We start from the raw sequence: 27,977 nt of genomic DNA on the forward strand, positions 1-27,977 counted from the left end.
CAGGCCCATAGTGTGTTACATTGTATTACTGATGTAGGAGGTCTGTATGGTCACTGTTAATATGCAGCCTTGGCACGGGTAGCTGAGCACTATAGACAGGGCTGTATTAAATAAGGGGTCCCACTCCTTTCTAGGCAACTGCACATGCCCGGGCCTAAGGGAACATAGCGCTGTAACATAGCACGGTCCCGCGCCACTATAGCCAGCTCAGATCGAGTAAAAATCGAGTTAGATCACTTAGTAAGTGAGTTCAAATCGCGACATGTGTGCAGTATGAGCGAAAGCAATGACACTAAATTACTACTTTGTAAAGTAACTTTTTTTTGCTTGGCAACAACGTGTGTATGGGCGATTTAGCCACAGGGAAGTTCAATGGAAATAGCCTACCCTAAATCACTTAGCACAACAGGCTAGCACAAATCTAATGTGTGTTTGCCCTTTTACCTTAACTGATTTGTAATGTATTACTGAAAGAGGTGCTTTCTGCTACTTGTGCACAGGGTGGCGCTGTGGTTTCATTTACTTTTTCTCAGCGTTCCACTGCACACATTTAGGAATGAAAATAAGAACTAATCGGTGTCCCAACTTTATCATACCATTTGTAAATGTGAATTATCAGGTATCCTATTGTGAAAAAAAAAAAACATTAGTGGTATATTTAGTAATGTTTCATTTTGGATTTTGGTTATTTCGCATTCAATTTTTATGTGATTTTACATTTGGAGATTTACTAAAGGCAAAATTCTACGTAAAGTTGAATATTAAAACAAATCTTACTGAAAATGGAATCTCGGCAAATCAGCATCACTCGGCATCACTATCGTTACAGCCCCTACACACGGAGCGATGTAGGGGAAGTTTTTAGACAACATTCTATTCCCTAAACTTTTCCTTATCATGCCTATAAAAGTAGAGATAGCTGATGCCGCGCTGATGTTTTTGCAGTTGAGCCTATTAGCAATGTGATTTGCAGGGATTACCTTTAAGCAGAGTGATTGACAGTCAGCCACCATTTGTAGGCATTGATGGGGGAGTGGAGGCACAAATGCAGCGTGCCTCTGGCATCTTTGTTCAGGTTGGCCAAGCTTACTGGCCAATGAGTTTATCACTCACTGGGAATGTATATGCACTTGCTGTGCCTTTGCAATGGCTCTGCTGGGTGTTTCTGCACTTTTCAGGGCTGCTGGGTTGTTATGGGCCTCATTCAGAGAAGGACACAACGCAGCTCTTTCATCTTTGTATTCGCTCTCCCAAAATGGTGACAGGCCGCAGCTTAGGGGCACTGTGTGCGACGATGCATCCCCGCCATCAGAGTTATACGCAAACCAGAATTAGAAGAACCACAGCATCTTCTTGCATGTGATCTATTTGGACCATAATATAATGGGGAAGTTTTTATATTATTTTGCAATTCATTTTTTTATTTGATCTTAAAATAGATAGCCTGAACGGAACACAAAATCCCTGGCCAAAATCTTAAAAACATTGAATTCAATTTTGAAATTGATTTCAAAATTGACTTTTTTGGTAATTGTGGGATTTAAAATGTGGGAGTGAAAAAGAATGTTGATTTTAACTGACTTTAAATCAAACTTAAATTGAATATAGAATTGAACTGTAATACATGTACCGTTTATCTCATAGTCATGTTTTGGATTTGCTATTTTGTTTTTGTCTTAACTATGTCTTAATGTTGAAATTGTGAAAATCAAGCACTGCAACCCATCATCAAGGGGCTAATGTCTGTTTGCAAATATTGACAGTTGCATCTAGGGGTTAATTCATGACCGCTCGCTAAGCAGCGGTTGTTCACTGCTTAGCGAGCGGCTTAACACCACCAGCCGGGCAAAACGCGATTTTCCTCAGAAGTATGCGAATGGATGTGTACACTGACACATCCATTTGCATGCAAGCGTACGGGGGAAATATCATTAAATGGTCAGCGACCATAGAATGATTCCCCCCCCCGCTCGCAAGTCAGTCTAAACTGCAAATAAAAGTCGGTCTAAACTGCAAATAAAAGTCGGTCTAAACTGCAAATAAAAGTCAGTCTAAACTGCAAATAAAAGTCGGTCTAAACTGCAAATAAAAGTCGGTCTAAACTGCAAATAAAAGTCGGTCTAAACTGCAAATAAAAGTCAGTCTAAACTGCAAATAAAAGTCAGTCTAAACTGCAAATAAAAGTCAGTCTAAACTGCAAATAAAAGTCAGTCTAAACTGCAAATAAAAGTCGGTCTAAACTGCAAATAAAAGTCGGTCTAAACTGCAAATAAAAGTCGGTCTAAACTGCAAATAAAAGTCGGTCTAAACTGCAAATAAAAGTCGGTCTAAACTGCAAATAAAAGTCGGTCTAAACTGCAAATAAAAGTCAGTCTAAACTGCTCGGTCTAAACTGCAAATAAAAGTCAGTCTAAACTGCTCGGTCTAAACTGCAAATAAAAGTCGGTCTAAACTGCAAATAAAAGTCGGTCTAAACTGCAAATAAAAGTCGGTCTAAACTGCAAATAAAAGTCAGTCTAAACTGCTCGGTCTAAACTGCAAATAAAAGTCAGTCTAAACTGCAAATAAAAGTCAGTCTAAACTGCAAATAAAAGTCGGTCTAAACTGCAAATAAAAGTCGGTCTAAACTGCAAATAAAAGTTGGTCTAAACTGCAAATTAAAGTCGGTCTAAACTGCAAATTAAAGTCGGTCTAAACGGCAAATTAAAGTCGGTCTAAACGGCAAATAAAAATCATTCTAAACTGCAAATAAAAGTATTATTTTGTTCAGAAATGTCAGAGAACGGGGCTGGAGCTGACGTTCTGTGACATTAGCCGTCCGCCCCATGCAGGCCTTCACCACGCCTCCATACCCATAGGGACACCCAGCATTTTTCTTGGCGCACCCACCGTTTTTCTGGGCACGCCCAGGAAACGCAGGGTGTCCCCATGCGCCATCCCACTGCCCACCCCGATGTATTCAAACGCCTCAGCAACTGTCAAGTCAGGGGGCTGCACATACTGTATAATCGCTCATGCTCAATCCCCCAAAACATTGGAGCGGGGCATAATTCCACTAAAAACGCAGGTAGAATCACGTATTCTCAAATGTGGAAGCTCAGATGTGACAAGAAGACTTGGTTTTAAATGTATTTATTTATTTACAGTTTCTTATATAGTGCAGCATATTCCGTTGCACTTTACAATTTAAATCATACCCAAATAACTCCTGATAGACTCGCTCAAAATGAAATGGTATAAAATGATTCTTTTTTTTTTTTTTTTTATTCTAAACCAGTTTTTTCTTGCAGATTCGAGGGTTTTTGGCGAGATTTGATAATGTTTTACCAGTCAGCCTCGCATTTGACAAGTGTACAGCTTGCTCTCCAAAGGTAACTAACTATTTATTCAGCGATGTCTGTTCATCAATCATCACAGCGGCTAGGCTCTTATTTTGACAGTCCGTCATATCATTATCACATAATTACTGGCTGGAATAATTGTATTGGACTCTTCGCTCCATTTCAGTCTGTCTCCTTTTCTCCAATGTAACTTCCTGCTACTAAACTATCCCTGACTTCCACCAAAATGAACCATTCGTTCTTAAATGATTTTGCTGAGGATTTAAATATAAAGGAAAGGTTACATTTCACTTTTGGGCTCTGGCCAGTAATGGAACAGAGGAAGTCCTAGATTACTGTATGTGTGATGGTATATTATATTATGAAGACTGTAGCTGAAATATAGAGGACTGTATGCCAACTGATACAAAGCAAAAAGTGGTCTCTATATTGTTATTTTATCAGTTTGGAATTCTTACTGGTTGCTGTGTTTTTAATTTGATGTACACCTTTGGCCAGTGTTAGTATACGATTGATGTCACCAAGATCATGACTCCCCTTCCCCCACACTTGACCCCACTGCTCACAGAGCGGGCGATGCATCAAGTCATTACGAGAGATAAAATTGCTCATAGTAACCAATCAGCTCCTGTCATTTTATAGATTATGCTAGAAAAATGCTTGATGCATCTCCCCAATGGAGTACTTGCTGTCCTCAGGGGCACCGACAGGTCAGCCGGGCCCCAGTAAAATGGAGGGGCATGGCTACCGGGTTGAGGTGGAGTCCCATAAAAAAAAAAATAAACAAAAGGGAGAGAGGGGCCAGGCTGCCTGCTGCATCTGTCTGTCTCCCCAGCTCAGCACACGGCACTGAGCAGAGTGTGAACAGCTGGGGAGAGAGGCTGTGCTGCTGCCCATCATCTCTCTCCCCGCTGTCTGACTCCCTGCCCCCCTCTCAACACCACTGGTTCTCCTCACAACAACCCACTCCTGCAACTACAGCTCACAATAGTCGTTCTCTGTTCAGGGAGCTGTGATTGTCATATATAGGACTTCCAGATATAGGACTCTAAACCTACCCAGTATCTGACCATTACTAATTGTGAGTCTAGTTTACTGTTGCGAAATGACAGATGTGTCCTCATACATCTAGCCTCCATACCATGCAGCGTGAGATGCATGTCGCAAGTGTGACACCAGGTCCCTTGTACTTGTACTGTATATTGTGTATTACTGAGCCTGTATATAGAGCAGAACAGAACTTACATTGTAACAAAAGCTGTGGCTGCTATGTTGTAGCCCATCAGAATCAACTTTATTTGGCCAGGTATACTTGCGTATACTAGGAATTAGATTTGGATTGCTGTGCAACAGCCAGGTAGGTAACTAACAAGTAAGCAGTGATAGTACAGATATATATAACATGTACAGATATGTACCCTGGGGAGGGTGAACATTCGATGGTGGGCGACCATTGAATGATGTGAAACGTACACGCATATGTAAGGTTACTCTGAGGAACCCCGTATGCGTGCACGTTCAGAAGGAAGTGGGCGGGCAGCTGACATCCAATGATGTCAGCTGCCCGCCCACGTCACAGCCTCATTAGCACGAGAAAGCCCAACGTTCTCATGGGAACGCTCATGAAACGCTGGACGTTCACATATGCTAATAGGGCCGCCAGACAACCCCTGCCCACTGTCCTGAGTGCATGCACCCAGCGATCCAACTATTCACAGTGGATGCATATGCGCAGTAACACAACATTGTTCCCCGTGTGAACAAACGGACGCTCCGAATCGACCTGAATAAGGTCCAAAGTGTGAGACGTATCTTGTATACAGCAAAATATGGTGCTGTCTGCAGCAGCCAATCAGATTCTATGTACCTGTCATTTTTCTGGTGCAGTTAAGAAAATGAAAAAATGTGATTGGTTGTTATGAGCGACACCTCATGACTTCTGAGAATCTGTTTTCATAAATGTTCCCAAATGTGGAACTGTTCTAGATACCAGGAAATCTGTATAGGGGCTATACACTGAGATGATAAAGATTTGTTTCTGTAAAGGCTTTGCCTTACACATGTTTCATTTTGTAGCCAGATGTGTCTTTTATCTCCCTAGTTCGGCACTTCCCAAATCCCCCCAGTGGCTTTCTCTGCCGCTTGGAACAATCTGAATGCTTGAAGGAAATTGGATTCTAAGTGCAGACAGGGGATTTTTATAAGAAATGAGTCAAAGGGTTTGACATTAACTCGTCACAACTTTGGGTTTATTTATTTATTTATTAACAGTTTCTTCTATAGCGCACACATATTCTATAGCGCTTTACAGAGAATAGTTGCCCATTCACATCAGTCCCTGCCCCAGTGGAGCTTACAGTCTATATTCCCTACCACATGTACATGCACACACAGACATTCCAAGGTCAATTTTGTTTGGAGCCAATTAGCCTACCAGTATATTTTTGGATTGTGTGAGGAAACCGGAGTACCCGGAGGAAACCCACGCAAGCACGGGGAGAATATACAAACTCCGCACAGTTGGAGCCATGGTGGGAACCAAACCCATGACCTCAGTGCTGCGAGGCAGTAATGCGAACCATTACACCATCCGTACTGCCTGGGTTAAGTAATAGTGAGTAGCTTTCATCCATATCGCTACAGAAATGTTTGTATTTAAAGGTACATACAGAACATAAATGTTAGGCCTGATATATGTTTACATGCAAGCCCTATTCACCCTCGCAAAGAACTCCTCAACCCTGGCACACCCAATGCACCAGATACAGATGGTACAGTTCTCATTTCAGCTGCTCCTGGCGATTCTGTCACCAATCGCCACCCGCTTCCAGCTACCGTCCTCTAACAGAAGAGAGAGACTGGGAGGGAAGCCGCTCCCCGCCACTTTGCTGACAGGGACGTTCGATGGAGTGGGAAAATTTTTTCAAATAAATATTTCTGGTCTATTCTTTAATCAGAAAATGTTGTGTTTAATGGTGGCCCTTTTGGGTAATGGTGGCCCTGTTTTATGACCTCCCCTTTGGTAAAGCCCTTTAAAAAGGCCTTTTCTTATGTAATCTGTAGGAAAAAACAGGCTTTACCTGGGTTAAGTGTAAACGGGGCTGATCCAGCAATTTACCGGGTAGCACTGTAGTGGAAATGTGTCTTAAACCCAGTTCCAACCCGGTATCGATCCGGGTACAAATTACCGGGTCCGACCCAGGTTGCTAGTGGAAAAGGGGTATAAAACACCCAAATGTAACTCTCTCTGCACATGTTACATCAGCCCCACCTGCAGTGCACATGGTTTTGTCCATTAGAGAGTGATTGTGCCTTTGTGAATGAACTAGAATAACCCCCTAAGTTCGGGTTTTATTTGCAGAATCAGCTTTATTATCTATAAAAGTATTCCTGGTTCCATTCTTATTAAATCGAACCCAAGACGCACGCATTGTAATACATCGCTTACCATACCAACTAGGCCATAGCCATCTGCGAAAGGGCCAGGGCCTGTATCCTACAGTATAAGGCACAATGTGAATGGCAGCACAGCAATGGAGGCCATGTGGAAGTCATACTGTATTTATGAGATACTGTACTGTAGGGAGCGAGTGCTACAGTGGATTACATGTTCGTTTCCATTTAATAAGCATGGAACCAGGAATACCTTTAGAGATAATAAAGCTGATTCTGAGAATAAAATCCTGAACTTAGTACACAGAGTAACAAAATCACTGGATAACCAGACTGAATAGCGTGAATGGGCGGCAGCGTGGCTGGGGGAGGTGCTTTAATACAGACATAAAACGAGCTCAGTGGGAATCAATACTAATGAGTGATTGTGAGGGCATATTATTAAGTCATATTAATGAGATAATAACTGAGTGGTAAAGCGGATTACATGTTGCTTTCAATTTTATATAAACAAAACCTGGGGCCAAATTTAATAGGGTGAGAGTTTCAGAAAGTGAGAGATTTTGGGAGAGTTTTCCCATTTTTTTTTTAAAGCAGCAATCAATCACACTGCAAAACCAGGTTGATTTTGCCATGTAATTGATTGCTGCTTTAAAAAAAATGGGAAAACTCTCCCAAAATCTTTCACTTTCTGAAACTCTCACCCTATTACATTTGGCCCCTGGAATGCTTTATGAAATAACAATGCTGTACCTGTGATTAAAATCCAGTACTTAGTACAGGGCGGTAGCATGGCATTGTATTTTGTAGAAGAGATTTTTTTTTTTATATAATAAAGGGAAGAACGTGATTGGCCAGCCTCTCACATGTCTCTGTCTACTGCCACAGCATTGTATTCAGCACTGTAGTCTTAACATGGAGCGTTCGCCACCCAGTGGTTAAACTGTGTATTACATGGGGTGGGACTTAACGCACACCATAACGTTATTTACAACTAACGATTTAGGAGTCTAAATAGAGCGCTACGAGCAAAGATGTATGAGGACACATCTGTATGTCCACTTTACTCCCAACTCCATCTCAGCCCCATAAGTACACCGTTAAATATAGCTTTAAAGTAACACAATCTTGTAGTTATGTTTTTGGTTGACACTGTGTAATAATCTATGTAGCCATTAGTATAAACCGTGAAGCATCCTAAAAGATTTACTTGGAAATGTTTTCGAAATGTCTGGCACATCTTTCCTTTGTGTTGTCAGGAACACCGGATTTTATTCTGGCAGAAATATCCGTTCTCTGTGTTGATATTTGTAAAAGATTTAGCTACTTTTAAGTTGCTGATTAAAATCATCCTGGCAACCCATCCGTGTTTGTACTGCAGAAAAACATGATGACGATCGTCCGTCCGCTTTGCTTAGACCTGTCTACAGAGCAGGCAGTCATTTGCTCTAAACATCACTATTCATTTACACAATTTACATTTTTGTGTCCTTTATTTTTTTTCTCTTGGCAAATCTTGCAAGCGAAATAGATGTGGCAGATTTAGTGGGGCTTTGTCTGGTATCACAAAAGTGTCCACTGTCACTAGTCATGAAAATTACATGTATTTAGACAAATCATTATTGAGTGGGCAATCCTCACATAGGGCCTTATTCTCAAATGGACAAAACCATGTGCGCTGCAGGTGGGGTAGATGTTACTTGTGCAGAGATAGTTAGATTTGGGTGGGGTTTTTCGGTACTCTTTACTTAGAAGGGCGCCCATCTCGGCCATCTCGGGCATTGAATGCACTAAAAAATCAGGTGCGATGCGACAGACGAGATGCCCGAGATTTCCCATAGGGAACAATGTTAAATGTCTCAATTGACCCGATTTTCCTGTTCAATGCCTCAATTGACCCAATTTTTCCATAGGAAACAATGTTAAATGGGCCACAGAGGCCAAATAGGCACCCTGAAGTGAATAATGGCCACCCGAATTGTTAACGCCACCCCACGATCAACGTCAACCCGAAGCGTGGCGAGCGCAGCGAGCCCGCGAGGGGTGGCGGTACGCATCCTACGACATTTTCATACCCCCACTATCCACGTCGGCGTGGAGTTGAGAATAGAAAGTGTGGCGAGCGCAGCGAGCCACCGAGCCCGAAGCGTGGCGAGCGCAGCGAGCCACCGAGCCCGAAGCGTGGCGAGCGCAGCGAGCCCCGCGAGGGGACGCGGATACCTTCACAGGTATCCGCGTCCCCTCGCGGGCTTCACAGCTGTCCGCGTACCCTCGCGGGGCTCGCTGCGCTCGCCACGCTTCGGGCTCGGTGGCTCGCTGCGCTCGCCACACTTTCTATTCTCAACTCCACGCCGACGTGGATAGTGGGGGTATGAAAAGGTCGTAGGACGCGTACCGCCGCCCCTCGCGGGCTCGCTGCGCTCGCCACGCATCGGGTTGACGTTGATCGTGGGGTGGCGTTAACAATTCGGGTGGCCATTATATACTTCAGGGTGCCTATTTGGCCTCTGTGGCCCATTTAACATGGTTTCCTATGGAAAAATCGGGTCAATTGAGGCATTGAACAGGAAAATTGGGTCAATTGAGACATTTAACATTGTTCCCTATGGGAAATCTTGGGCATCTCGTCGGTTGATCGCACCCGATTTTTTAGTGCCCGAGATGCCCGAGATTTTTTTACTAACGATGCCCACGATCAAAATCGTGGGCGCCCTTCTAAGTAAAGAGTACCGGTTTTTCTTCAAAGTGAGATCTATATTGCAGTGTAAAAATAAAGCAGTCAGTATTTACCCTGCACAGAAACAAAATACTGTAACTCACCAAAATCGAATTCTCTATGCACATGTTACATCTGCCCCTCTGCAGTGCACATGGTTTTGTCCATCTAAGAAGGATTTTGTCAGAAAGAGTGAACTAGAATAAGGCCCTTAGGGCCTTATTCTAGTTCACTCTTAGAGGCAAATTCCTTCTCAAATGGACAAAACCATGTGCACTGCAGGTGGGGTAGACGTTACTTGTGCAGAGAGAGTTAGATTTGTGTGGGGTTTTTCTTCAAAGTGAGATCTATATTGCAGTGTAAAAATAAAGCAGTCATTATTTTCCTTGCACAGAAACAAAATAACTCACCCAAATCTAATTCTATCTGCACCTGTTACATCTGCCCCTCTGCAGTGCACATGGTTTTGTCCATCTGAGAAGGAATTTGCCTTTAAGAGTGAACTAGAATAAGGCACATACAGTAGTCTATACAGGTGTGGGATCAGATAACAGTTTCTTGCATACTCCTCTGTGGAGCCTTGCCCAACAGAGCAGATGGGGTGATTATTGAAGTGAATACATGGTTAGTGGGCTATTACAGCCTGCCTGTTATACACAGTGGAGGCAGTTATTTTAAATAATGATTTATAATGCATGAGATTGCAGGTTTGATTCTTGTGGTGTGTGCATTTGATAAGGATGACACCTGTTATGTGCCTACAGCTAGGTATATACTGGGCTGATACCAGGCCAATGGGCCTTTTTCTAAATGGTTTGCCACCCCATGCGTTTTGCTTCTTGCGCATGTACATTTATGTGCATGTGTGGACGCTTGGTTTGAGCGGGCATTGCGAACTACTAGTTTGCACCTAGCAGTGCAGGTGTGGGGCGGTGGCAAAGGGTCCTATGTAACCGCTGGGCATTTCCTTGGTAACTCACCCGTGAAGCAGGGGCGGGCAGCTGACATCTGCAAATGTCAGCCGCCGGCCCGCTTCCTATACAGGGCACTCGCAAATGTAAGACGCCAGAGAGTGTCTTACGTCTGTGAGCGCTGGAGAAATCATTCGATAGTCGTTGACATCTAATGATTTCGCACCCAAGGCTAGGAAAGGATATTTATGCTAAACATCATCCATTCACAGGCGTGTGGGGAACTCAGCGAGGGGAGGCGGGTGCTGGGCGGCGTAACATCCACACGCAAAGGTGCAAAATTCGCAGCACTGCGCATGGACCAGAATAAGGTCCAATATGTCACTATTGCCCCAATATATGGCTTGTGTATGGGTACCTTTAGGCAAATTCATTGTTCAGTGCAAATCCGATGGTGAGCGGATTTGGACAGCGGGGGGGGGGGGGGGGGGGTTGGTGGGCGACGTTTGCCTGCTCACTAGGCTGCAAATATATGCTGTCTAGCAAACTGGTCTGAATTAGGCCCTTTGTCATTACTCTCAGAACACAGGGGGTGATACTGTAATAGTAGTGGAGTAGTAGTTGCCAGAACACAGGGATGTAATAATGTAAATAATAATGCAGGCTTCCATTATAATATTCCAAGGAAAACATTGAATGAGTCGTTCTAAAAGTATCCTTTGAAAGGATGTACTGTATGTATTTTGTTGACCAATGTCTCATTAAACACAGACCAGCCATCTGTCACCAGCGAGCTATTGGTGCGATCTTCCTAGAACAGCTGTTTTTGCAGTGTTTCTCGGTCTGTAAATCCCCCCTCCTGAACTGGTGCAAGTGAAGTGTCGCCTATTGTACAGAAGACATTTGCAGATTAACTACTCCATTTAAATTAGGTACTGTATATGTGGAGAGAACAAGGAGCCCTCTGTGCGAACAGTTGGGTACATTGTTTATTCAGCATGTAATATCTTGCACTATGATGAACCAAGCAACGTCCGTGCCATTGTTTCACCAAACCGCAATCCCAGACTCTCAGATGATTATCTTTTGGTTTGGACTAAACAAACGGCAAATTTCAGTTCATTATTTTTCATTGACTTTTATATTGGTTAACCAGACATACTGTACGAGTGAATGTTTGGCAAGCAGATTGGATACTGTTTGAGAGAAGGCTTTCTTATCCACGTAGTGTACCTGCTGTGTTTTAAGGTGAATATAGACATGTTTTGGGTTGAAAAGCTGCAATTATTTACATCACTGAGGCACAGGGCACTTCATATCTCATGCCACAATGATTCTACTTATTTCTATTTGATTTGACAGACTTCGTATTGAATAAGACCACAAAATGGCTGCCAACAGTATATGCCGTCAATGTGTTTCAAATTTCAAAATGAAAATGCTGCTCTGTGTTGAGGAATTAGGGGGTGATTCTGGTTGGATTGCTCCACACATCCCCGCCACTTTGCGAATGGTTGTTTTGCATAAACATTTGCGTACTGGGGCAATATCATTAGATGGTCGCCAACCATCAAATAATTTTTCTCCTCGCGATTTTGTCAGACTTGCGGTGTCCGGTCCGAGAACTGGGCGAGCGGCTGACAACCTGTAATGTCAGTCGCCCGCCCCCGGTAGGTGGCTGCCCACCTGTATTCGCATGAGAATACCCAGCGTTCTCCAGGACGCACCCAGCATTTTCGTGGGTACACCTAGGAAACGCTAGGCATTTCCGTGCGAACGCTTCCTGCCCACGCTTCCTGAACCACACTTGCACGTGGCAGCCGCTGCGCCGATGCTCCGTCTTTGCCAAGGAAACCGGAAGTTGCGATGTGGCCGCAGTCTAAGACGGGTGTGGGTGACAGCTTGCCGGGAGATCTTTGTTTGGTCCTAACAAAGCAAAGACGAAGCATCAGCGCAGCGGCTGCCAAGTGCAAGCGTGGTTCAGCCGGTCTCTGCGCTTAGAAGCCCGCTAAACAAAACTACAAGGAGCCAAATTGGACCAAAGTCTGCTCTCCACCCAGAGAAGTTACCAACCACGGAACCAGGGTAAGATAGGGACAGTTATACCGGGCTGATCACCATCCACAATATAAAAACCAACCCTTCCCCAAAAGGGTGTAAACTTTGTTATTAACCATTTTTATTCTTTACAGGTACCACTTTATATAATTTTGATATAAATATACAACCATCCCTTTTATTCATCTTATTTATTTTTACCATAACAAGTTCACCTCAGTATAAACCCTTAGCGCTCCAAAACAAATGAAAACAACTTGTCGACAATTGTCATATTCACCTTTTGATCCTGTCAGCATTCTGACCTTTTGACCCTGTCAGATCTGTTGACCTTTTGCACCTGTTGAGCTGATGCATGTCGGCCATATTGTGCTGACCTATTGACACTGTGGATCTTCTATACCACACCCCCTAACTCTGTAGAGCTGTTCAGTAAGAAATAGCTTACATGTGTTTTGGCATGATTTCTATTTTATCTACGAGTTCATCTGCAAAATAAATCAACCTAGCAAATACTTTTATGTAACAATTTAATCTCTTATTGTACTGCAAGAAAACTGATTTATTGACACTAATGGATCTGATTATCTATGGTTGTGGGATCGGACTTTAAATACATTTTCTTTGTGTTCTTTTATGAGAATTATCAGCAAGATGACCTCTTATATGCGGGTGTCCTGGAACCTGAAAACCTGATGGAGTGGCCCATAATCTGCCATGTCCTTTATATAATGCAGGAGAGAATAAAGTCTCAGAAACCACTTTGTTTCTAATGGATTGCTGAGTCAGCCCAGCTTGTCCCCATGATACGTCCTGAAATCTTTCCCTATTGTTTTATCTGGGGCTGCCCAGCAGGCCACCTCCTCTGTTTCCTCTCCATGAATTGCTTATCTCACTCTGCATTGGTAGAGTTCATGTTTCATTTGGGGCTCTGCTTCCAGCGACGCGCTAGTTACATAATGTATCTGAGGTAAACCATCGGACAGCTTCATGTTTTACTGAAAAGCTCAGAAAAGTCCTCTTGCTAGAATTGTAAAGGCTTTATATTGGCATGCCTATAAATCCATTAGATGTTTGGGTTTACTATGTTCCTTGGTTTTTGGCATAAACAAATAAAAAATCCTATTAACCCCTTGATTGGTGGGTTTTGCTGAGACAGGACAAACCTACCAAGGCAGAAAAACTGCCCCAGCAAAACCCACCACAGAGCGTAGGGCCACCCCACAGTTGCTCGCCCTCCTGTCGCTCATCTCCGCTCCGGCAATTGTACGCCGGAGCTCCGGGGCCCTGCCGCTGCCCAGCCGCCGTTCACAACAGGTGGTAGGCTCGGGGATGATCGGGGGAGCTTGGGAGGACTCGTGTGCCCGAACTCCCAAGTCTCCCCAAGCCGCACCGAACATACCAGAGCCTGCCGCCTGCTCGCTACAACTAATTGCTGGAGCAGTGAGATGAGAAGGGAGGGGAGAGCAGCCACCGGGTGGGTGCCTTGACCGGTGATGCACCAGTGGTGCACAATTGCAGGCACCACTGGCGCATACCTTAATATTGGTGATATGCCTGGAAATTTACTGGGGCAGCCTGCTGCGGCAGCTCAGCTGAGACCAGAAAACTTCCAGGCATACCACTCAAGTGGTTAATGTGCTTTCACTTTCCCTCTCTTATAGCGCAGGAATTAAGGGGTATAAGCAGCACAATACAGCTGATGTTAAAATACATATTTCACACTTTTATTTATTCGTTCCTGCAGGGCCAGCTCTACCTTTAGTCAGCTGCCTAGGGCACTGGGTTCTCAGGGAGGGCTGGGTTGGTGTGCCACCAAGTCACCTATCACAAAATTAGAGATGTCTGTGACGATAATGTCCTTGTTGCACTTAATGCAGGTGGCAGCTGTGGCAGGGGCATTTTAACAGAGGAGAGAACCCATGTGCAGTCTGCTCCCTCCTGTGGCGTTGTGCCAGAGCCTACTGTGCATGTGTAGGTCTCTGGAAACATGGTGCCCGTTATATGTCAGAGACATAATCCCTGCTGCTCAAACGGCGGCCAGTTTGCCAGTGATTTTTTTTCTGGCTGTGTGAGTATTGGGAAGAAAAGCCTGACTGAAGTGGGTCCAGTAATTTGTGTGAATTAAGAGTGAGGCAGGTGTAGGCAAGTCCCTCAAGTAGTTAGGAGAGGCATGGGAGTTGAGAGTTGGGACGTTAGTGTCAGAATTTAGGCTTTTAGAATGGGTGTAATCATTGCATGCTTGAACAGTGAAGGAAAGATACCAGGAGAGAGAGGGACTATGCGTTTGGTGGGTAGTTGTCGTTTGCAGTTAGAAGCTTGAGTGGAGAAGAGAGTTTGGAATTATGTTTGTTGCGCAGTGTTCAGGGCATAAGAGTGGTAGACAGTCTTATATGTAAGGAAGTCACTTGGAATACAAGATTTACGCCACTGGCGTTTTTTAACTTCTCAAGACACCTACAAAAACTCTCCCTTAAAGTTGGAGTGCCACGGTTGCCATTGAGGCCTGTGATGGATAGCTGGAGCCACTTCATTAAAGGCCGTATGTAGAGTCGGGTTTAGGTGAGATGTAGGCAACTCAGGAGAAGTGAATGCAGCAATAGGTGAAAGCAGTTGTTAAAGAGAGGTGGAAAGTTCTTGGAGATTAATTGCATTAATATTTCTGTGGGTTTTAAGAGGAGTGGAAGTGACAGAGTTAGAAGTAATGGAGGAGAACATGCAAGTAATAAGGTTGTGATCTGAGCGTGGGAAAGGGGTGTTAGTGAATTCAGAAATGGAGCATAGTATGGAAAATACTAGATCAAGATCAAGGCGGTGACCCTCCTGATGAGGAGTCAGCCCATTGGGAGACACCAAGAAAGGAGGTTCAGGAGGGTAGTTTGGAAAAATCTTCTAGAAATTGTTTGGGTTGCCCAGGTCGATAGATAGCTGCAACACACAGAGAGAAATACCTGTGTACCTGACTATAAGGAAAGCTGTTCCCAGGAAACGTATCTGCACTTTATATTACCCAGTGAGAGCCCTGTAATTGACTCTAGTTACATAGGAAATGTTTTTTTAGGGGAGTGACTACCCCTTGCCAGCTGCTGATAATAGCGCACCACACACCCATTGCCTGGTTGTTTGTTAGTTCCATGATTATTGATATTCTTCGGAAAACAAAAGTCCATTGAGTTCAAGGTTCTATGTATGAGCCAGCTTAAGGAACCTGATAATTTTATCCTCACAGTGCGGGGAAAAAAATCTTTCCTGGCCCTATATATAACAAATAAATGAGTTTTACTCTTGATAATCTTATCTAGAGTTCTAGCTAAAGATATCACTAGAGTATTAAGTAAAAGTGGTTTTGCAAAACTGCTGCTTAGTAAATATGGTACTTGTTTCCTAGCACGGCCACAAATCTTGGCCATCGGGGGTAATTTGAGTGGCCTGCGACGCGACCGACGCGATGCCCCCGATTTTTCCATTGAAATGCATTGAAAACAGTGAAAAATCGGGTCGGTCGCGTCGTGTGCACCTAAAAATGCTTAAATGGTCCAGACGCGATGCCCCCGATTTCCCCATAGGGAACAATGTTAAATGCCTCAATTTACCCGCGATGACCACGATTTCCCATAGGAAACAATGTTAAATGGATCAATTTACCCAAATCAGCATAGGAACAATATTAAATGGGCCAAAAACACCCCTGAACATTGAAATGTCCCCCCAAAAGTAGTTGACGCCACCCCGCCATCAACGTGAACCCGAAGCGTGGCGAGCGCAGCGAGCCCGCGAGGGGCGGCGGTACGCGTCCTCCGACCTTTTCATGCCCTACTATCCACTAGGGCGTGGAGTGAGAATAGAATAGTGTGGCGAGCGCAGCGAGCCACCGCGCCCGAAGCGTGGCGAGCGGACGCGGATACCTTCACAGGTAAACGCGTCCCTTCGCGGGCTTCCCAGGTGTCCGCGTCGCCATGGACACCTGGGAAGCCCGCGAGGGGACGCGTATAACTGTGAAGGTATCCGCGTCCCCTCGCGGGGCTCGCTGCGCTCGCCACGCTTCGGGCTCGGTGGCTCGCTGCGCTCGCCACACTATTCTATTCTCACTCCACGCCCTAGTGGATAGTAGGGCATGAAAAGGTCGGAGGACGCGTACCGCCGCCCCTCGCGGGCTCGCTGCGCTCGCCACGCTTCGGGTTCACGTTGATGGCGGGGTGGCGTCAATAACTTTTGGGGGGACATTTCAATGTTCAGGGGTGTTTTTGGCCCATTTACCATTGTTCCCTATGATAATTTGGCTAAATTGAGCCATTTCACATTGTTTCCTATGGGAAATCATGGTCATCGCGGGTAAATTGAGGCATTTAACATTGTTCTCTATGGGGAAATCGCGGGCATCGCGTCTGGCCATCGCACCCGATTTTTTTTGCGGCCGCGATGCCCCCGATTTTACCCCCGATGAGCGCGATTCTGATCGGTGTGGCCGTGCTAGGAAACAAGTACCGTAAATATAGCTATGATCTCATTGGTGACATGCACAGCAGTACAGTTATCTGTCTATATCTCATGCATCTAGTCCCTTTCATGCATAAGTTTTGGTGGCTTTAGCAGGACCTGCCTGGCTCGGAGAGCATATACAGATCACAATTTATCGTATACCAAATCGTTTTTCTTAATTCTGTCTTATGTAATGTGTTCCTAGCAAGGTTATTACAAAAGCTATAGGTATGCCCTAATATGTTTATGTTAAACATCACGAGCCACTTGTCTGTACAATATGTATACACTATCCAGGTCTCTAGTTTTTTAATTATTGTTATATCTTATTTATAAAGTGTCTTTAAAATAGCATCAGCACTTATAGGTACACTTGCACAGTTATTTAAGGATCTCGGCAGTGATGTTTTTTGAAACATCTTGGAGAACTCACCACAGATCTTCTGCGGATGTAGTATTGCTCGAATCCTTCTGTCTCTTCATGTGACGTTTTCCCAAACAGACTTAATTATGTTGTGATCAGGGCTCTTTGAGGCCATACACTCACTTCCAGGACTCCTTGTTCTTCTTTACGCTAAAAAAAAGTTCTTCATAACATTGACTGTATGCTTGGGGGTCTCTGTCCTGCTGCAAAAATACATTTGGTGCCAATCTGATGCCTCAATGATGGTATTGTATGATGGTTTGTATTTCTCAGCATTGAGGACATCATCCTCCACCATCCATAATCCTGGCTAAATCCCCAATGTAAATTGCAGAAATTCAAAACTAAACTTGCAAGGAACCTCCACCATGCTTTACTGTTGCCTGCAGAAACTTCTTATTGTACCACTCCCCAGCCCTTCAGCAAACAAACTGCCTTCTGTTATAGCCAAATATAAAAAAATTGATCTGTTTAGTTCAGAGCACCTACTACAATTTTTCTGCATCCCATTTCCTATTTTTTCGTGTATAGTTGAGTTGCTGGGCCTTATTTCCATGTCAAAGGTACTGTCTGGCTTTTTGGCTACAATTCTCTCGTGAAGACCACTTCTGGCCAGACTTCTCCGAACAGTAGATGTGTATACTGGAGTCCCACTTGTTTCTGCCAGTTCTGAGCTGATGAGCTTGCTGGGCATCTTCCGATTTTAATGGAAAGTAAGCATGATGTGTCTTTCATCTGATGCTCTAAGTTTCTTTTGCAGACCACTGCATCTATGGTCCTCAAAGTTGCCCGTTTCTTTTTGCTTTTTCAAAAGCGCTTGACAGCACATCTTGAAACCCCAGTTTGCTATCAAATCTTGGGAGAAACTTTGCTGATACAGTATGACTACCTAGTGTCGTGTTGCTGTGCTCACTCTTTCTAGGTCCTGTGACATGAAACGGTCTTCTGCAATCTCACCGTTGTAGCAGAGTTAGGCAGTTCTTCACCCAGTTTTAAGCCTCCTATACCACAGTTTCTGTTAATGACTGTGTTTCAACCTACATATAAAAATTATCATTATCACCTTTTTGGTATGATTGGTTAATCATACATATACTCCTATAAATTCCCTGATTTTATGCAAGTGTACCTAGAATAATTTTTACGGTTTAGATTTATCTTCTGTTCATTCACAATGCATTTTGTTCATTTGTTAATTTTATTGGTTACTATTAGCACTTGTAGTTTCTATAGAATTCTTACTTTGCAGCATTTTTTCACATCTGTCTAAAACGTTTGCACAGTACTGTACATACATACACATCTCAAAAGGTGTGGCTATCCCATCAATAAATAATCAGACACCGTATGTATATGGTAATGTTTTAGTGTAATGTCACCATCTTATAGTATGCTGAAAATGGTGCCATTACACCGAAACGTAGACCCATACATTACAGTATCTTTGATATTTTTTATGAATAGAATTGCTGAACCTTTGGACGTCAACTCCTGCTGGTTTGGGGCATACCCAGGGGCGTCGGAATGTTCAGACTCCCCTGGGCATTCCTATATTCTGTGCGTGACTGTGGCTGTCTCTGCATACGGAAGGCTAGTTAGTGTTTTCCAGTATGCCACTGTAAAGTACCATTTCTTATACAGATACAGACACAGTCACACACAGAATATAGACAAGATGCATACCATTTTAATCAGCATAAGCTGCTTGTGGGTGCTGTTTGTATCCCTTTTTGAACAGTACACATTTTAATGGAAAAGGTTTCACACAAAGACGCTTAGCCCTACTGAGTCAAATGGAACTCACTTGTTCTGTGTAAACTTGCAGTGCATGCAGTATAAATGTATGTGGACTCATCTGTATCCAATGAAACTAAATATATTGAATATTGTCCTGCTGTACATTGATCTCTAAAGGAACAATTGCTTGAACAACACAAGTTTATACTTTTAGAGACACTTAAGACAAAATCTTCATGACCACTTAAATTAATTACTAGTTCTTATTACATAACCGATAACCTTTTATCCTTGCCATGTCCTTTTTCCTTTTATGGTGTTATAGTCTAGTCCATCAGCGTAAATAGAGTGTCTCTGGGGAGATTAGATCTGAATTTTATAGTTTTTAGATTCTGTGACGATTCTTCCTATCGGTATTGAATGAAACCATTTGCTTTAAGTCCAGTGTTGTCTACGTCGAAAACAGGCTTGCCTTCCTTCCTCTGCTCCCTTTCCTGTTTGTGTATGGGAACCTTCCCTCTGTGTGTGAGGACAGGAAGGTAACTCCTTCTGTGTAAGTATGAGCCCTGCCAGGATCTAGCTCCACGCAGTTATTTATTTAGTACATGCAGACCGTTCTCTTGTTGGCCTCTTTCATTACTTGTAATCTTTGAATTTGTAACATAGAGTAGACTGCCCGAGCCTGGTTGTCCATAGAGTGAAACCACATTCTCCAAAATAAATCGTGACTTGGCAAATATCACCTTAAATACCATTGTTAGTTTATAAGTTTTAATGGAGGCATCCTTGGTATTTGACATGAAAAAGAGGAACTGAGACCATCATCACTCTTGAAATGGCAAATAAACAAGATGTTTATGAATGTTCTGACTGGTTCCTTAACAAAGTACAGAAAGCTATAATCATTTTCATGTTGGGGAGATGGTAATCTGTTCATAACGAACACACTGTGGAGCACTATGGGGTAGATTTATTAAGCTCGGTGAAGTGATAAAGTGTTTTTATCACCGGCCAATCATTTCCTACCTGTCATTTTTCAAACCAAGCCTGTAACTTCACAGGTAGGAGCTGATTGGGCGGTGATAAAAAAAACAGACAGTATATCACTTCACCGAGCTTAATAAATCTACCACTATATTCTTATTTTTCTCAGTTTCATACTGTATATAGCACATCCATTGTGCTTTACAATCGGGACAACAATAATAGAACAAATCTGGTTCCGGTTGACCGATCTACTGTACAGTGTTTATATAGACAGTCAATAGATCTACTCCAAAAGATCGACATGCATTAGGTCAACAGGGTCAAAAGGTTGACACATGGAAAGGTCGACATGAGTGTTTCGCAATTTTTTTTTAAACTGCCTTGATCTTACTTACAATCCATATCTGCATAGAGGACGAATATATTAGTGTGCCAAACGTAGCGAGACGCCAATCCCCAAATCATGGTAAGCAAAGCAATTGGGGGTCCCACAGTTGTCAACATTGACACAAAAAAGGTGTAAAACTAATCTTGACCTTTTGTGTGTCTACCTTTTTCATGTTCACCATTAGACCCTGTCGAACTATTGCATGTCGACCTTTTGGGGTATACCTATTGACTGTCTACTTAGTTACTGTCTATTTAATAATCCACACCTGAACAAAACTGAGCAATGACATACAAGTAGGAAACAAATACAGTATATGTAGCCAAAATCTCAGTATTGTATTATCATGTAGTGTTTAATTCTGGTCACTGATGTCATTCAGTGTGCTGGGGGAAACCATGGCCCTTATTCTGATCGGTGCGGCCGGATCCGATTATGCGTCCAGGACCGTGCATGCGAAACCCCGCCTTCCATACGGATGCATATGGTAATGAGCCCAAATAGCCCTTCACGCCCCTCTCCACCCCCTGTTCGGAGTGTTCACATATCATGCGGGATTTGGCCGTACGCCCCGCTCGCACATGCGCAGAGACGCCTCTGCACATGCGCAGACACAAAACATCGGCGGGCCGAACGCACGCGGATATATCCGCACCGACCAGAATAAGGGCCCATGTATTATTCTCTTACCCAGTATTCCCCCTCCATATCATGCACCTCAGTGATATTACTAAACTAACTGGGCATCTGCCACCATATATATACATACAGGTATGAAGGCCCTGCTCGAAAGCTTATAGGTACAGTTAGTGGGCAAGATAGGTTCTACCTATTGTATAATGGTACCCAACAAACTGTACTCTTTTATGTCTGCGCTGGTTCTAGATCAAGTAGAGCCTGGGGCAAAAATTTCATTTGTTGCTCCTACTGTTACTCAGGCCTGACATCTGACCTTTTCCTTATTTTACCCAGATTGCATACTTTTTAGTATTTTGTGTTTTTTAATTCAATAATAGAACTTGGGATTAGCATTTTTCTGACCCCTCTATTACCCTACACTACATCACTGACCCCTCTATACCCTACATTACATCACTGAGCCCTCTATACCCTACATTACATCACTGAGCCCTCGATACCTTACACCACATCACTGAGCCCTCTATACCCTACATTACATCATTGACCTCTCTATACCCTACACTACATCCCTGACCCCTCTATACCCTACACTACATCACTGCCCCCTCTATACCCTACATTACATCACTGAGCCCTCGATACCTTACACCACATCACTGAGCCCTCTATACCCTACATTACATCATTGACCTCTCTATACGCTACATTACATCACTGACCCCTCTATACCTTACACCACATCACTGCCCCCTCTATACCCTACATTACATCATTGACCTCTCTATACGCTACACTATGTGACTGACCCCTCTATTACCCTACACTACATCACTGACCCCTCTATACCCTACATTACATCACTGAGCCCTCAATACCTTACACCACATCACTGAGCCCTCTATACCCTACATTACATCACTGACCCCTCTATACCCTACATTACATCACTGACCCCTCTATACCTTACACCACATCACTGCCCCCTCTATACCCTACATTACATCATTGACCTCTCTATACCCTACACTACATCACTGCCCCCTCTATACCCTACATTACATCATTGACCTCTCTATACGCTACACTATGTGACTGACCCCTCTATACCCTACATTACATCACTGACCCCTCTTTAACTTACATTACATCACTGACCCTCTATACCCTACACCACATCACTGACCCATCTATACCCTACATTACATCACTGCCCCCTCTATACCCTACATTACATCATTAACCTCTCTATACCATACACTGCGTGACTGACCCCTCTATACCCTACACATATCACTGACCCTTCTATACCCTACATTACATCACTGACCCCTCTTTAACTTACATTACATCACTGAGCCCTCGATACCTTACACCACATCACTGAGCCCTCTATACCCTACATTACATCACTGACCCCTCTATACCCTACATTACATCACTGACCCCTCTATACCTTACACCACATCACTGCCCCCTCTATACCCTACATTACATCATTGACCTCTCTATACCCTACACTACATCACTGCCCCCTCTATACCCTACATTACATCATTAACCTCTCTATACCATACACTGCGTGACTGACCCCTCTATACCTTACACCACATCACTGCCCCCTCTATACCCTACATTACATCACTGACCTCTCTATACGCTACACTATGTGACTGACCTCTCTATACCCTACATTACATCACTGACCCCTCTATACCCTACACTACATCACTGACCCCTCTTTAACTTACATTACATCACTGACCCTCTATACCCTACATTACATCACTGACCCCTCTATACCCTACATTACATCACTGACCCCTCTATACCCTACATTACATCACTGACCCCTCTATACCCTACACTACATCACTGATCCCTCTATACCCTACAGCACATCACTGACCCTTCTATACCCTACACCATATCACTGACCCCTCTATACCCTACACCACATCACTGCCCCCTCTATGCCCTACATTATGTCACTGACCCCTCTATACCCTACATTATGTCACTGACCCCTCTATGCCCTACATTATGTCACTGACCCCTCTATTCCCTACATTATGTCACTGACCCCTCTATACCCTACACTACATCACTGACCCCTCTATATCCGACATTATGTCACTGGCCCCTCGATACTGTTATTGTCCTATACATGCTGTATGAAGCTACCTTATTTTTCTAGCCTTAGTTTATTTCATAGTTGCCGATATACTGGCTGTCCCCTCTGCATGATGGGGGGCATGGTATGGCATGTTGGGGGAGTGGCAGAGAGGGCATGATGCAGTTTTGCGGTGGAGATGGGACATGTTCACAGAATTGTGTCAGCAGGGCCGCCCTTGCTCCACAATGCAGAGATTACATGCATTGTGGGACAGGGGCGGGACAACAATGATGCAATTCATCACACATAGGTAGAACTAGCCAGGAGACTTGTCCACACTTCCAGGGACCCGGGAGCACCATCCGATTTTCAGGAGACACTCGCCCATACCGGGAGAGTAGGCAGATATGGTTTATTTATTACATTATTTGTTTCATTGTGTTACTATGCTGCTTTTTCCTGCCATTTACTCCTAGCTTTGAACTGTATCCATTGTGCATTTATGTGTCGTAACCATGGGATTGTATTATAATGAACATAAAAGGAGGAACCACTTGTTCCATTTTACATAATGAATCCATTTATATCACTAAAAATCTATCAGAAGCATATATCCCAAGGTCATACTTTACTTTCGAGAAAAAAAGCCAATTTAATGCCAGCTCTGTGCAAGGAAGGCAGTAAAATAGGTAGATGAAACCATCTATCAAGTTATATATTGAGACGGGGGTATTCAATCCGCGATTTCGACTGTTGGAATGTCCCAATAGTCTGAACCCCGTGCCATTTTCGGTTGATCTGACAGTAACTCCAAACCTGGAATTCAATGTTCAGGCTGTTGAGTGTCGGAAAGTCCACAGATCCACGAACCGGCCGCGGATTTCGAAAAACTGATGTGAATTCAACAATCCACGGCAGTTTCCGACAAAAAAGATCCAACCTTTTAAAAAGTCGGAACTGACACCCTTCAATGCTGTCATTATGGCAGCATTGAATAGGTGAGTGTCGATATTTTCCCTGTCTAGAGAATGTGAAGTTGAACTTCATGAGCTGGTGATAAAAAATATAACCTGTGTGTGCGATTGATTGTAGCTCACAACTTAAATACAATAATGCATATTTCTCTTTTTTAGGTGATTGATCAGTATGAAAAAGATGGCTTCCAATTCTTGGCCAATGTTTTTAACTCTTCACACTCCTTTCTGGAAGATTTGACGGGTCTAACTTTACTGCATCAGGAGACACAAGCGGCAGAGGTTAGTTAGAATTCCTATATCAGTTCTAATAATGATTATAAAGATATAATTATATTTCAAATAATTTAGAATTTTTTTTTTAAATGCCATCTTTTTTTTTTCCGATTTTGACTAAATAGTTAAAATCGGAAGCTCAAATCGCACCGTGTTTATGAACCTTTAGAGCAGGGGTGTCAAACTCAAATTCATTGGCGGCCGCATCAGCAGTTTGGTCACCCTCAAAGGGCTGGTTGTATCTGTAGGACTATGTGTCCACTCTTTATTATCATAAATTATTGTCACTGCATGGGACAGGGCACAGTGACGTGACGTCAGATCGCCCAGCAGGTGACCTGGGCCTCTGGGTTCGCAGGACTCTCGCTAGAGTTCTGGACTGGTGGTGACAGTGGGACAGATAATGATAATGACCCTGGACACAGGCAGCTGCACTGCAAATTTGTGGGCTCAGGCTGCGGCTGTGTGCTGCTGGCCTGGCTCTCTGCCTGCCCGGCCACGGACTCTGGACTGGACAGACTGGTCTGGACAACAAGAGACAACACAACTGTGCCCACCCCACTGCCGAACTTACAGTAAATATACTGAACCAACTGATGCCAATGCTGCGCAGTGCGGCACCACACGCAGGAGGCAGCTCACCGCCGGGTCGGCGTCCAAGTCCGACAGGCAGCCGCAGCAGCATGCACGTCACGGTGTCACTGGCACTGCTGTCAGGCGGGCGTGTGTCACACATGGCAGCGCCGTAGCCGCTGCCCGCAGGAGGAGCCGGGGAGGAGTTGGGCACGTCACACAGTGACACTAACAAGTCTGTGTCCACTGTCCTGCCTCCCTCCTCTTCCCAGTGAGCGCTGCGGCGGAGTGACTGTGTCACCCGGCTTCCTCACGTTGTTAGGTATGTCTCTCAGTCCCGAGTCGTCATGTGAGTGTCACTGAATGTGATGTGACACTCACACTGTGATGGTGGTAACCCTAGGTGAAGGCTGGCGGCGGCGGCTGCGCGGGCCACATGACGAGGTCTGGTGGGCCTTGTGTTTGACACCCGTGCTTTAGAGTATCCTAGCTTATGTTATCTGAAGCTCCATAATTGCCTTGATAAAGACTCTTAGTCCCCATACACACTAGGCGACCTTGCCCAAGGCCGATATAGTTAGTAATATTGACTGCAGGTGGCCACTAATGAGTGTACACACTGAACAATATTGGTAAACGATATCGTTCAGTGATGTCACCGGGAACCGCTGAACATGTGAATCGTTGCGCTATAAATCCAAATTGACCTGCGTGTTAAGCAGACCACGAGGCTCGTTAATGATATTGAGTGTACACACTGGACGATATTGTGAAAGATATCACTCAGAAGGCCCTTTCGGAGCAATATCTTTTACAATATCCTTTAGTGCAGGGGCGCTCAAACTATTTTGCTCTGGGACCCCGTCAGACCAGTGGTCGAAGTGGGGCGGTATACGGGGGTATGGCATACCCCCACTTTAATCTGAAGATAAAAAGAAAAAGTTTTTTTTCCCCCTCAGGATGCTCTCTGATCACTCAGCAGCACATATTGTGCTTTTGTAATACCCCTGTACAACGGGGCAGTCTGGCAGGGGACGTTGATGGACAGGGGGGTGTCCGAAGGTGCGCACTATATTCACTCTTTACTTTTCCATACCCCCACTTCAAAATTTCCATACCCCCACTTCAAAATTTCCACTTCGACCACTGCGTCAGACAATAAAAATTATTAGCCTGATGATCAGCAACATAGTCATGACCCCATTCTGAGGTGGTCGGGACCCACTTTGGGGTCAGGACCCACCGCTGCTTTAGTGTGTTTGGGGCTTTAGCAAAACATCGGCAAAATGGTGTGTAAATGTAAAATTTTTAATAAAATACACATCTACCTGGATCTGGATAGTGCTGTATTTTCTACTAGTGGAAGTGGCGTACTCTGGACCTTACCATACGTCAAGCACCCAGAAACTTGTATATGCATGAGTGTGCAGGTCCTGTTCTGTACATATGTACATACTGTACATTAAAAATAATTGTTACAAAAAATATAATTTTTCCTGTTGTCTATAAAAGAACCTGGATACCCCAGTTTAAAGGGGGGTATCCTATTAGTGTTACGTAAACTTATATATTTTTTGTTTAGATTAATTTATGGTTTTCCCATTGGTTTAATATACTGATTTTAACAGAAAAAAAAAATTTTGTTTTTTTCCCGCTCTCTTTTGGGGGCGCGCCTATCTAATTACTTTTATTAGAATAGAAGTTTCATTAGATAGGCTCAAAAATTATGCAAGGTAAATATATGTGCAGTCATTGTACTGGAAGAAGTGAAAGAATTCTCTCATAAAATGGATAACCTCTTAAATGGATAATCAGAATTAATTTATTTCCCAAATAGTTTTTTGATGAATTGGCTCGCAGACGGTGGGAGCGACGGCAGCGATTTGAACATTTTGTTGTTCCGATGTATCGGAAATGCCCAAATTGTTTAAAAAAGTAATCTAGTGTGTACCCAGCTTTAGGATTTAGTATGCGTGGAAGTCACCTAAAGCACCTTATTAACCTGCCCAGGATTTATTGGGGATTTTGCTTGGCCTGCCTTAGGCGGTCAAAACCAAACCCGCAAAATGGCAGGCTCCCCCCCCCCCCCCACCCCCCTATCGCGACCATGAAATAACATAGGACTGCATCTTTTGCAGATCTAATGTGTTTTTGCAAATAAAAATAATATTTTCTTTTGATGGAATAAACAGAGGCTACTTGAAGAGCCAAGAAAAAAAATATATGAAATTTTCAGGTCTAATTGAATACACCCTATATTTCTGCATGTCTCCTGGTCTCATCCACCTGCAAACACTTGGCTGCCTGCTTCAGTGGAGGTGAGAGGGTATCGGAGGGGCACAGTGGTAAATAGAAAGATTGTCGTTAAAGTTACAAATTCATGTTTGAAAATGTGCAGCGTTTTGTTAGATGCCGGTTAATAGACACGGATGGGCATGCTACTATTGGCCAGCTAAGCTTGAAAATCTCACCAATCAGTGCATTCCTTGTACAATCTAGATGTGCAGCATAGTCTTGTATTGGCTGCATGAAATCTTGTATGCCGCGTGATTAACTTGTAGTAGTCTTGTTTACTTCTGTATATCTGGTGACTTATTATACTGTGCTCCTTGTTGTAAATCTTGCCTGTCTGTGCCTGCTAATAATAGAAAGGTGATTCAAGTTACTGTGGAAGCTATGTGAAGACTGCAGTTACCTCATCTCCTAACATAGATTCCACCTGACTATTCTGCTCTAGCCCCTGATTGCAATCCTTGTCTAGGGCAGATTCTGGTTGCTGCAGTATCCTGTCATGAATCTGCTCATCAGAATAAGGAGGTGCTTATTGGGAAGCTGCCCTGGATGGAGTATAACATGCGTTCTAATAGAATACTGAATAGATCATTAGTGGTCAGTACTCCATGTATTATAGTCTTTTCTTTTATAAAGTGCAGCAATGATAACTTGGCGCCATACAAGAGATATA

At 43.7% G+C, this 27,977-nt stretch overlaps 1 protein-coding gene across 2 annotated transcripts in view; it reads left to right on the plus strand.

The window, feature by feature from the left end:
- ATG7 (autophagy related 7) overlaps nt 1-27,977 on the plus strand; it is a 241,208-nt gene that overhangs the window by 82,854 nt on the left and 130,377 nt on the right. For both annotated transcript variants that reach the window (XM_083156151.1, XM_083156152.1), the window contains 2 exons: nt 3,291-3,371; nt 24,323-24,445. In XM_083156151.1, coding sequence (XP_083012277.1) covers nt 3,291-3,371; nt 24,323-24,445 — 204 coding nt within the window. The remainder of the gene's footprint in view (nt 1-3,290; nt 3,372-24,322; nt 24,446-27,977) is intronic.

This window comes from Crinia signifera, chromosome 8 (genome assembly GCF_055691185.1).
Source record: "Crinia signifera chromosome 8, ASM5569118v1, whole genome shotgun sequence".
Lineage (NCBI taxonomy): Eukaryota > Metazoa > Chordata > Amphibia > Anura > Myobatrachidae > Crinia > Crinia signifera.